Source organism: Peromyscus leucopus, chromosome 1, assembly GCF_004664715.2.
Source record: "Peromyscus leucopus breed LL Stock chromosome 1, UCI_PerLeu_2.1, whole genome shotgun sequence".
In the NCBI taxonomy this organism is placed as follows: Eukaryota; Metazoa; Chordata; class Mammalia; order Rodentia; family Cricetidae; genus Peromyscus; species Peromyscus leucopus.
This window is the reverse complement of record NC_051063.1, coordinates 44,163,809-44,176,187: the sequence shown is the minus strand read 5'-3', so window position 1 is coordinate 44,176,187 and position 12,379 is coordinate 44,163,809. Positions and strand designations below refer to the sequence as shown.

The 12,379-nt window shown below is 42.9% G+C and overlaps 1 protein-coding gene across 10 annotated transcripts in view; it reads left to right on the top strand.

The window, feature by feature from the left end:
• Window positions 1–12,379, top strand: part of Cpeb3 (cytoplasmic polyadenylation element binding protein 3) — a 189,721-nt gene that overhangs the window by 158,889 nt on the left and 18,453 nt on the right. For all 10 annotated transcript variants that reach the window (XM_037206527.1, XM_028882888.2, XM_028882885.2 and 7 more), the window contains one exon: window positions 7,179–7,360. In XM_037206527.1, the coding sequence (XP_037062422.1) occupies window positions 7,179–7,360 (182 nt within the window). The remainder of the gene's footprint in view (window positions 1–7,178; window positions 7,361–12,379) is intronic.

Here is a 12,379-nt window from a genome sequence, read left to right as displayed (position 1 = left end):
GTCTTCACACAGTAGATAAGGCTTTGAATACTGGGATACATTTTCTTTCCCTTTATCCTTGGCCAGAAACTGTCACTTAGCACACCAGAGTGATTGGAAGGCTGGCATCTTACCATCTGTGCTGTTCATGTAGATCTTTGGAGGGTTTATGTTTGTTTGACTTTCAACATCGTGAAGTAGGGACTATTATCACTATTATTTATTCTAAATGTAGCTCCTATCCATCTGAGTAGCCTCTAAAGGGGCTGGAGAGATGGCTCAGAGGTTAAGAGCACTGGCTGCTCTTCCAGAGGACCTGAGTTCAATTCCCAGCAACCACATGGTGGCTCACAACCATCTGTAATGAGATCTGGCGCCCTCTTCTGGCCTGCAAGGATACATGCAGATGTTACACTGTATATATAATAAATAAATAAATCTTAAAAGAAAAAAAAAAGAAAGAAAGAAATGCCTCTAAAGAAGCAAGTGTTGTCCTAACTGGGCTTATGGTGTTTATTGAATTGAACATTCTTACTCTTTGACAAAAGTGTTGTTTTGTTTTTTTGAGACAGGGTCTTACTGTGGAGCCCAAACTGTCATCAAACTCATACTCCTCCTGCCAGACATAAACCATACCCAGGTCAGACCTTCCTTTTTAGAATTCAGGTTGGTAGGGGAAATCACAGGCCTAGAGAAATTAACCTGAGAGTGAGGAGTGAGGAAACCCAATGAAAAGTATATCTGGATGACTTTTATCATCTCTCAGTTGTGGGTCCAAGTGGATAATGCACATTGCTGTCATATCCCGCTCCTTTTCCATCACTCCTGTGAGTAACAGGAACAGACTAAAGATGGTTGTCCCAAACCTAGTGTTTCCAAGATCTGGATGTCTCCCTCCATTCACCCCATTTCCTTTGGGGGGGGGGGGATGTAAGTAGACTCACCCTGCCCCCATGTGGCTAAAGTTTGCACATTCTTTAGAGAGTCCACGAAAGAACTAGGCTGTTTGCTTTTCTGTGGGTTATAGAGACAACTGCATGCTGACCTTTGGCCAAGTGATAGTGAGCAACCTATTTTCCTAAACACTCATACAGAAAAAGGCCTATGGCGTATCCCTGCGGCGTTAGGACCTCTTCCCTCTGCCAGTACATCAGTGTCAGATGGGAGCGATGAGGAGACCAAGTAGAGACTGGAGTGTCTGGTTTCTACTTCATTTTCTACTTCATTTGCATGAGTGTCTCTCACTCCATCTTTTTGTTTGGGTGTCTGATTTAAGGACCGCTGAAGTGACTAAGTTTGGGAATCTCTTCTTCGCAAATGAATAGGCTTTCAGCCCATGCTCTTCATTTGATGACTTCCTTCCGGCGTTTGATCAGACCAGGCCTTGCAGAGCAGTTTCATCTTCTAGACTGTGGTCCTGAGTTCCTAGAGCCTGCCATTGCTTCTCATTGCTGAGTCTTCATCTTTCCTAACCATTGCTCTGCTGAATCTTTCCTTCCTTTTCCCCTATTAATCCTGAAGTTTCATTCTCTGCCTGCTCCCCAGCTCTGTTGCTCTTGATGGCTTTTATGTCAAGGTAAAGATTTATTATGGTGTGAGAAATTTAATCCATGGTGCTATGCATGCCAGGCACGTTCTTTACCCCTGGGCTTCAGTTCCAGCCCTGGGAGGTAAAGACTTCTGAATGACATATGCCACACGGAGAGAATGCATATCTCAGTACTTCTCAGGATCATTTTTTTCAGACATTTTGTACAAACGTTCTGGTAGTTCTCATGAACTGGAGAGCACAGCCTGATTTGTAATTAGGCCATGGTCTTGTAACCATATCCCTTTTAGTCCTGTGAAGTGGTAGACGGCCACACTTTCTGTATGTCAAGTTTCTGAGTAGTAGACACTTTCTCATCCAGTTCCAAGTTCAGTATGAAGTGACCCAAATAAACTCCAGGTTTGGCAGGCTTGTAGGGATAAGGACTTTCTAACGTTTAGTATGTGTTCCACCTCCTCCTCCCAACCAAACCTTTGCCCGTAGATGCTGTCAAGCATTGCCTTAACCGTGACATACTGAGCCAGCACAAAGCCAGAGTTAGACTGGGGTGAATTAATGTTTACAAAGCAGAAACCAAGCCAGCTGAATTTAAAGCAAAGATTTACGAGCAGGGAGGGGAAAAAAAAAAAAACCTAACTAAACAGTCAAGTGCCACTGTGTCCTCAGCAGTGTGCTAGGAGCTGTTCATTCCTGTTTGGTATTTGTGATACCCTCATGAGGTTGTGAGCAGAAGACTTTGTGTTGTAGAAATTAAGAGGCAGAGTTCCAATAGAAGGGTGGTAAGTGGAAACAGCAACAAGCCCTCAGCCTCTGTGCTTCAGCTTTAGCTCCTTGTACTGATGGAAGCTCTTATCCCATGGAGATGTGGTATATTGTCTCAGTAAAAGAGCAGCTTGGTAGCAGTTTGATTTAATGAACTTAAGTAATGCTCCCTTCTGACTTAGTGCTTCATGCCAGCCATTTAGAAATGTTCTCAGCCTCACCTGACACAGAATGGAAGTGTGTGAGCATGCCTCCTCTTGCACCCTATGAACCAGCTTAACAATTGTGGGAAACCTAGGAAGTTCATCTTTCTTTGTCATCCTGAGGTGCTTCATGCCTTGCCTGTCTATTTTTTGTTTATTTCCAGAGAGAAGAAATGGGACTTCTAGATCACAGTTTAGAATCTGTAAAGATGAGTGTGGTGATATTTCTCTTGGGAATCCTCATTCATCTGCCACCCTACTTGGCTCTCAGTGTCCCAGACTTAGGCATTGCCTTCAGGCTAGCTTTAAAAAGCAATTAAATGAGGTACAGGACCTGAGGAAGAATAGATTGGGGAAATCATCAAGATTTTCTCTTTATCTCTAAAGAATCAGAAGCAGGTCCCAGGAACCATAATTGGGGTTCAGATTGGACTTCAGAATCAGAAGCAGGTCCCAGAAACCATAATTGGGATTCAGATTGGACTTCAGAAGTGTGGTCACCGTACGAGATGGAATCCACGAGAATGCTGTGTGCTCACACAGCTGCATTGTCCCTGCCCCCCTCTCTGCTGGGTGGTACAGTGAAGCTAAGCACAGGAGCCGGCATGGGAACAGGACTCACAGGAGTCTTGCTGCTACTAGGGAAGCTGACCATGAAGTGACTTAGAAGTATAGATCACATGGTCTAAAATGCAGCACCCCTGAGAACACAGTCTGGAGGCACTTCCCTGTAGATTCTTCACAGTTGCCTGTGGACTCCATATTCCTCCATCTGTGTGCCCGGTTCTCAAACCCTCATCTTCCTTGGCTTAAGTTTCTTAATATGCTCCAGGGAGTTACCCTTCCATTCTCTCCACAGAAAGAGGTTTAGACTGAGGATTCACTGGCTTACTCAATAGGACATATGCAAGGTTATAGACTCATCTCTGCAGAGATAGATGAATCCATGAAGATTTAATTGTCTAGACAGTTACTGATTGTCTTGATTTTCTCTCTCTCCTTTCTAGAAAGTCAAAATGGTAGCCTTCCCCCCTCCTTCATACTTTCCTCCCCTCAGAAGAAGGGCTTATACAGGGCTTCCCTGTATTCACTAATGATACTCATTCTAGAGACTTCTAAACCTAGTCTCTAAAAGTAGCTGTATGTTACAACATTTGCTAGTAGACTTACATCCTCTATTTAAGAAATTGAAAAACTTGGGGCTGGAGAGATGGTTCAGCAGTTAAGAACACTTGCTGCTTATGAGGTCCAGAGTTCAAATCCCAGCACCCACATTGGGTGGTTCACAAATGCTTATTAACTTCAGTTCCAAGGGTTCTAATACCTTTTTCCAGCCTCTGCAGACATCTGAACACACACAAATAAAAAAGTAAATACTAAAAATTGGGGAAATCTCAGATTAGAAATTTGTAAGAGATTTTTCTCTGCTTCTATTAGTCACTCATCCAGTACTGGATGGATGAAGTTTGTTTTTACTGCTGTCTTTATAGCATTAAAATTATTGAAAAAGGATTACTTATGAAAGGTGACTACTTTTCTCAATATTGGAAACCCTGGTTGGTACTTAAGGGACATCACTCTGGTGTTTTCGCATAGTATGAGTTCAGGAAGTACACCACAGGAAGACTTTGGGGTTGAGGAAATGGTCAACTACAAACAGTTGTTCTATTGCTCTTTATTTTGTCTCCAAAGGTGATCATAACATAGACTTAACATCTAGGTTTGGGAGGCTGAGGTGTGGCTCAGTTGGCAAAACACTTTCCTAGCATGCACAAGGACCCGAGTCCAGTGTCAGTACCACCAACGCCAGGTGCGGGGGCGCAGGCCTGTGACCCCAGGACTTAAGAGGTGGAAGCAGGACAAGGAATTCAAGGTCATCCTTAGCTACACAGAGTTTGAAGCCAGCCTGAGCTACGTGAGACAAAGAATTTTAACCCTCTCCTCGCCCCCCCCCAAAAAAAAACCCCTATGGATTACAGAGATTGAACATTTGTCAGTTTCCTTGAAAGCAAACACTATTCCCTTAGCCATTTTGGTTTTTCCTACCCTTTCAACAAACTGCCTTTCACTTGAGCAAAACATGGTTGCTCAATTACGTGGAGACTTTTTGATCACCAAGAAAATACCACAGGACTGGGTATCCCCAGAAGCCCATAGGTAAGCCCAGGCGCAGTAGAGGACGCTTATAACCTCAGTGCTGAGGAGGCAGAGGCAGGAGGGCCTCTGAGGCTCATTGGCCGGCCAGCCTAGCCTAACAGGCAAGCTGCAGGGCCCAGCAAGAGACCCTGTATCAAAACCAAGGTAGACAGCTCTTGAAGAATAACACCCCAGGTTGACCTCTGGTCTTACACACACATGAACATACATGTGCTCTCCCTATACTCATGAACGTGCACACATGTACATACATGCAAAAATGACTAGATAGCTCATGAATGGAATTTTTTTAAATTTTTTATTTATTTTTATTTTTCAAGACAGAGTTTCCCTGTGAGGCTTTGAGCCTTTTCTGGAACTCACTCTGTAGACCAGGCTGGCCTTGAACTCACAGACATCCGCCTGCCTCTGCCTCCCGAGTGCTGGGATTAAAGGCATGTGCCACCACCACCTGGCTCTGGAAATTACATGATTTTTATAAAAGTATAATAGGGTGACAGTTTCTGCTTCTTACCAGAAGTAGTTAACTGCCAGTAATGTCAGCCATGATCTAGTCTTTGGCACATGAAGATGCTTTTTCAGCAAGAGAATCACAATGTAATGGAATGTTGATGCTTATGGGAAGAGCCCTCTGGAATCAGGGGATCCCCAAAACTCCTCTGGAGACTGCTGTGGTCTCGAAAAGAAAGGAAAACAGAAGAAAGAAAAGCATGTGCTAACCCTCTAGGTCCTCTTTGACCAGAGCTCCCAGCTTACACCCACTACTTCCTTTGTAATTCCTTTTGGAGTCCTCATTATGGACGACAGTGTCATTTGATTCCTTGCCAGCGTTCCTTTCCTGGCCATTCACCAGGCCTAGGGAGCGTTTTCTTTCTTTTCCATTCCAGAGCAAACCTGGTCTTTGGAAAATTAGTGTCTAGTTTCCTGAGCCCTGAGATTACTTATCTCACTAAGAGAAATTCATTAATGGCTGTGTTTTGCAATCCTCCCTTGAGTCCCCTGCTTTCTGTGGAGAGTAACATTGTCCATGAGGAAAAGGTTACGTCATCAGAGGAACCAGGGACCTCTGACATCCGGGTACAAATGCAGTTCTTGTTGCATCATGCAAGGGAATGGTATGAAGGTGCTGCCTGGAAGCCGCGCACAGTCCACTTAGCTTTAACCAGTGGTGTCCGGCTGTTGGGACGCAGGAATCCTGACCATAATAGGACATTTGGGATGGCTGGCTGCTGCTTGCTAGTTTATTTCCTCACTTGAAACCTACTACTTTGTTGTAGGTCATTCTTCCTATTTTTTTTTTTTTAAATGGGCATTTAGAAAAAAAAAATCAATATTAGGCAGTCTAGTATAAAAAGAAATTTTGAAGTGCAAAAATAGCCTTTCTGACATGGTGACAGTTTTTCTTATTGCCTTTGCAATTTCATTATGCCAGGCTTTACATCTATCTGTAGAACTTGAGGGTTATCCTAACACACCATTGAGCCCTGCAGAACCCTTGCCTGTCCCCACCAGAGGGTGGCGCTGTTTGCTGCATTGGCTCTGGTCACTGTCTGTTTTCCCTGTTTTCTTCTTTCTAAATGCCATATGTAGGTTTTGAAAGAAAATGGGTGTTTAGGTCACTTCGAGGGGTAGGCCTGAGTCTTTGGATTTAGCGGTGGCCTGAAAGGAATGGCCATGGGCGGAGATGGTGCTTTCAAGTAAACAATTACCTTCAGGCAGTTGCCAGCACAGGTAAGTGCCACATGTCTCTCCAGGGTACCCAACTGACAGTGGGCATAAGTTTTTAATATCAGACCTTTGGAATGGTCCAATCCCCAAATAACTTCTCTGTAAGCATTTTGTAAATATACCAAATCAAGGCACAGACCATTAGCTTAGACCTATGACAAGATGCAGGGTGCGTGTTTTCACAGCTTAGAAACAGTTTCTGGCTATTCATTGCTGTTATTATTAACTAGTTTTATTATTTAGAATTCAAGATGAGATGCTGTTTCTCAGTTGGAATAGAATCTACTCTTCATTATCATTTTTTGTCAGTGCCAGGATTTACATTTGTAAACTTTATATCTGTAAACACATTGTCTCTAGATAGAATAAGGACTGGATTCCAGCTGAGCTCTAATGAGGCAGGGAGGCATTAGAAGTTTCATTCAGTCTCAAGCTCTGTAAGTAGATGTTTCTCTTTAACTTGTTAGGCCACCATGAATTGCTTTACCTACCCAGGCCCAGGCCAGTGGGCTAAGGTTTTAAACATTTAAACAATCAGGACAGATTACTGATAGTGTTCCTTTTATATGGCCGCTTTAGTTATGACTGCATAACCCCCTGTGTAAATACATGTAAGTTATTTTGTATTTTATTTTAAAACATCCAATGAGTAGCTCTTCTGCTGGAGTTGTAAGGCTGATAAGGACGTTCTTCATAAGCCCTCGTGTGGGTTTTCTTTTCATAATTAGACTGCATGATCCTCCTTTTCCTGGGTGAGTTGTTCCACATAGTTATACATAGTCGTGTTTATTTTCTTGCAGTTGAACTGGCAATGATAATGGACCGTTTGTACGGTGGTGTTTGCTATGCTGGCATCGATACAGATCCAGAGCTGAAGTACCCCAAAGGTGCTGGGCGTGTTGCGTTCTCCAATCAGCAGAGCTACATTGCAGCCATCAGTGCGCGTTTTGTGCAGCTTCAACACAATGACATTGACAAACGGGTAAGCAACCGTTCAAAATAGAATTGCTGTGGGGAAGAAATGAAGTTTGTGTCGTGCAGTATTTTGTGATCGGAAGACAGCAGCTGCATCTTGCACAGCATTAGGCTGTGAGTCCATAGAGCTTGCCTGAAGAAGAGAGGATCCTTAGTGTTGAAGGGTGGGTGAACCTCCTCCTGCCTTGCTTCTTTTTCTCCCAGGTGAGGAAAAGAAATCTGCAGAATTTAGCGTACCAAACTAGTAGCAATGCCCTAACAAAGATTGAGAGCTGGTCACTTCTTTGACCTTAAAGCAAACTTGAGTTGACATGTTCAGAAGTACACATAAAAATTTGAACCTACCTTTATTTTTTAATTGTAACATCACACTTGTAGCAATCACAGGAACCTAATACTATTCCCTTCAGTCTCCTCTCCAGCCTCACATAATTTATTACTCATGAAACACGTGTACACACACACACACATGCATGCTGTGTTACCTGCCATTTGCTCATTTGGTCTCCTGCTGGGGCTCTGGAGGCGTTGGGTGAACTTCCTTTGATCTAGAGAGGACGTGGCAGGTTGAGGGAGTCAGTGTGCTCTGTTGGCTTTGTGAACAGCTCTCCACTGTCGGGAAGGTCGGGAGAACGGAGGGTGGGAGGGGTAAATCTAGAACCTAGATTAAAGTACACAAAGGAGAAGAACACGAGAGGAGTCTTGACCTTCTGCCATGATTGGCACAGTGGCTGTTCTTGCTTCTGAATGGAGGATATCTTGAGGCCCTGACTGGATTAGAATGAATGAAGCAGCCTCCTGTCACGGAGCTTTACCACACCCTCTGTGGTCCTCTTTGATTAGTTGTGTGTGACAGACAATGTTCTTAGCATCTCAGTGGAAATTTCTGTTGGTGATGATGCATTTTTCATGTTCAGCAAGATTGTACTTTGTTAACACGTGTTCTGATCAAATTACAAAAGCCAGCACTTAGAATAAATATTCTATGGTTCCTTGAGAGTAGGTGGCAGTGGTTTCTTTGTTAATTTATTTTTTTTATTTTTACCAAAAACTTTAAATTTTGAATAGTTTCTGAGATATTTGGAATCCTGTGCTCCGTAACTCTGTTCATCTTCGGATTAAGTTGTATTAGCTGTGTCGAGGCCCCAAGCTGTACCAGTGCCTTTAAAGAGACTTCTAAGAGAAAGTAGCTGAGTAAAATAATTTCATATGAATTTTTATTTTAAATGTTACAGCTATAATGTTACCTAATACATTTTAACTTAAGTGCATTATATATATTTTATATATATATTATATATATATATATATTTTATCAAAGCCACCTTCCACTCCTGTCCCTCCGATTGCTCCCCTAGTCCCTTCCAGAATTTTCCCCTCTCAACTTCATGTGCTGTTTTTAAATTCATTGAGTTCACTTAGTGCTGCCTAGAGGTGCATGGATGTAGAACCATCTACTAGAGCATGGACAGCCTTTCAGAGACCATCTCCCCGAGGAAAACTGGTGTGCCCCCCCCCAGCAGGCGTCAGTTGTCCATAGCTCCTTTGTTAGGGGTGTGACTCCATACGCTCTTCCCATCCATGGTGGGGTTTTGGTTGGCCTGATCTTTTGTACATGTAGTCATAGCCTCTGTGAGCTCATGTGTCATGCTCAGTAAATACTGTTTCACTGCAGATTCACTCCCTCTGACAGTATCTTTCTGTCCCTCTTCTGTGATGATCCCTAAGCTTTGGGTTTGGAGTGTGATACGGATGTCCCACTTAGAGCTGAGCCCTACACAGTCTCACAGTCTCTGCATGCCCAACAGTTATGGCGCTCTGTGTTAATTGCCATCTATTGCAAAAAGAAGCTTCTCTGATGAGGACTGACAGATACACTTTTTAGCAAGTATAAGATAAGAATTTAAGAACAAGTTATTGCTATGTCTACTCAGCGGAATATTAGTGTTATATTCTTTGCTAGCACCTATGACCTCGTCAGCCATGGGTTTTTGAACCAGCTAGTTAATGGTACTAGTTCTGAGTTTCATTTTGTGTAGTGGGCCTTACATTGAACCAGAAACTGCCTGTTTACTCTCGTAACATTCACCCCACTGTCACACCAGTGATATAACTTACCAGGCTAATTGTTATTGTTGCTTACAGAGTCCACAGCTGGGTAAGACTCTTGATTACTTTTCTCCCTTGGTAGCGTGCATAGACCTTTCCAAATTTATGAAAACTAGCCAGTAGGGGTGAGACTTCCAGATCAGTACCAGCTTGATTTCTCCATGTCCTATGACACAAGTATGTGGTATCTGTAGTAATAGTGTCTTAGGGGGTGAAAATTTCAGTTGGTAATGGATTTTTCATAGTCAGCAAGATGTCTTGTTAGCATGTGTATCTAAGCAAAGTAGAGTAAATATTCCATGGACTTCTTGAGAGCAAGTGGTAGTGGTTTGTTAATTAAAATTAATTTTTTTCAGAATTTTGAAAAACTCTGAGTTAATGGCGACTCAGAAAAATGACAAAGATTCAACTTTATTCCTGGTTTTCAAGTACCCACACTTCCTCTTTTCTAACAATAATTCTCATACAAGACTGAGCTCCACAGAGAGGCACAGTGTCTCTCGGACTCACCCCCAGGCTGTAACTATTGCTTGGTTCAGTCTGAGATGCTCAATAAGCTTTTTTGAATTCCCACATGGTGCTTTTTGAAGGGTTCTCATCACTCCTGCTGCTGTGGCTGGTGAACCTGCCTGCTCATGATGCCTCTTCATTTAGATGTCTGATACACTTGACTCAGGCTGCAATCCCATCCATCACTGGTAAACCTGGGCACTAAAGTTTACCTAGAGAACTTTAGGTTCTCACCAGCATGAAAATAGCTTTCTTTTTTCCCCTCTGAGGATGATAAATGAGAAAAGGCGAGGGGGTGTTTATTGTCATCAGAAATCATTGAGCGTGGCTGAGTCCTTCCATGGCGCTTCCTTCTCTTGGAGCCCCACTCCATCCTCATAGCTTTTGTTGGCCCTGACTCTTCTAAAGCCCATCTCCTTCACTGGAAGAAGTGGGAGCAGACTGCTGTCTTGAGTTGGGCTCTTGCTACTGTGGACCTGTAAACATTGCAGTCCCTCCCTCCTCACTATTATGGCTTCTTGTCCTTGCTTTGCGGGTAACCACACAATGCTTATCTTAGCATTTGGAGTCTGTTAGCTGCATCCTTCATAGATATGTTTTAGGCTCGTTCATACTTCTATTTCTACTAAACTTTAAATTTGAGCTTTCTCGAGAGCTGCCACTATATAAAGCACATTTGTTTGTATTTCCTTAGAGAGAATGTCTGTCATAGGCACCCCTTTGTCTGTCATAGGCACCCCTTTCTTTCCTGAACAGCTCTTACAGGGTGTTACAGTGTTCTCATAGTGAAGACTATGCTAAAAGTCAAGACCTGTGTCCTCCAGTTCCCATAATCCACTTGTGTTGCTATTGAAGATCCTAAGGTGCTGCCCTCTCCTTCTCTTGTGAGCCTGGAGTTACCTTTAAACCCTAACTATTTTAAATAGCGTCAGCCATCATCTCTGTTGCCATCCGCAAGGGTGTAAATGTAGACTCGATGGAACCATGGCACATTAAAGCCACTTGCCTCCTGCTGGCAACTCTTCTCCCTTGCATTGCCCACTCCCGGAGAAGAAGAATGGGGGCCAGCTGCATAGCAGCTGCGCTTGGCCATCAGGTCCCACAGGCCATTAAGTGTCTGCAACCTTGGGAGTCTGTGGGCGTGTGTGCTCTCATAAGAGATCAATATATTCTGTGTCTCTTTCTGTCCACTGAAATTTGTCAAGACATCTCTTGACAATCTATATTTGTTTATTGTTATTGTTCCTAAGATTAAGATTTTAGATGGAGTAATTTATAGAGAAATGACCTTTGTAGATTTAACTTTTTTCTATCCATCTTAAGAGAATTACTGACTTACCTATCCCCTTAAAACAGGTCAGTATTCAACATTCGTTGAAACAGTCAGTCCTGTAGCTTTCACACTTTGCTTTCCTTTCACTCATCCATTAATCTTCTATCTTTGTGGACAGGTGACTCATAACAGCTTTATTGAGCTGTTTTATGATACTCGTATATCTAAAACGCCCCCATTTAAAGAATGTAATTGAAATGTTTTTAGTATATTTGTACCCTTGTGCACCTGTCACCAAGATTGGTTTCAGACAGAGGTATTTTCACATCAAACCTTGTGTGTGCAATAAGAGGATCAGTTGTGTAGCAGCTCCTGGGAGCAGGTCCACACTGCCTGTATCCTCCACTGGGTGCTGGGGTTACAGTCATGCGCCACCACTTCTGACCCATGTAAAGCAATCGGAATATTTTCATAAGCTCATAATTGGAAAGAAATCACTTCCCTATTTAAACCTTTGGTTACATTCTTCTGCCTATTGGATAAAGGTTCAAACAAACGATAACCTTGAACTTTCCTAAATGACCCTTCATGTACCATGCTTGCTCTCCTTTCCTTCCTCCTTTTCCTGAGCCAGCCATAACTGGTCTTGTTCCCCATCTCTTAGGGGATAATTACCTGGCTAATACCCTTCCTTCAGGCCTCACCTTCATTGTGGTAGTTTTAGGAATGATGTATTCATTGGCACTTATGGCTCCCCCCACAGATCATCATATCACATTTTCTAGGCCGTTGTGGCATTGAGTACCAGGTCCTGAAAGTCCATTTACTCTGTTGCAGATCACACAGTCCATGTGGGCAGTGACTGTGCTTTTCAGAGGAGCTGTTGTGTACTCAGAATAGGACATGCAATGGACAAACACTGAATATTTATCAATGATTCATCTATTGATTGAACGCTCATTGAGAGGTAGTACAGATGGGAAACCCCTCTCTTCTGACCCTTGCCCTACCTGTCTGTCCACCACACAACTCTTGCTCAGCTTTTCTTCTCTGCTTGGTTAAGATACTTATTTGAGTAATTTAAAAAAATTAGATTTTGCTACTTAGAATATCAGAAGGTATTCTTTGACACAT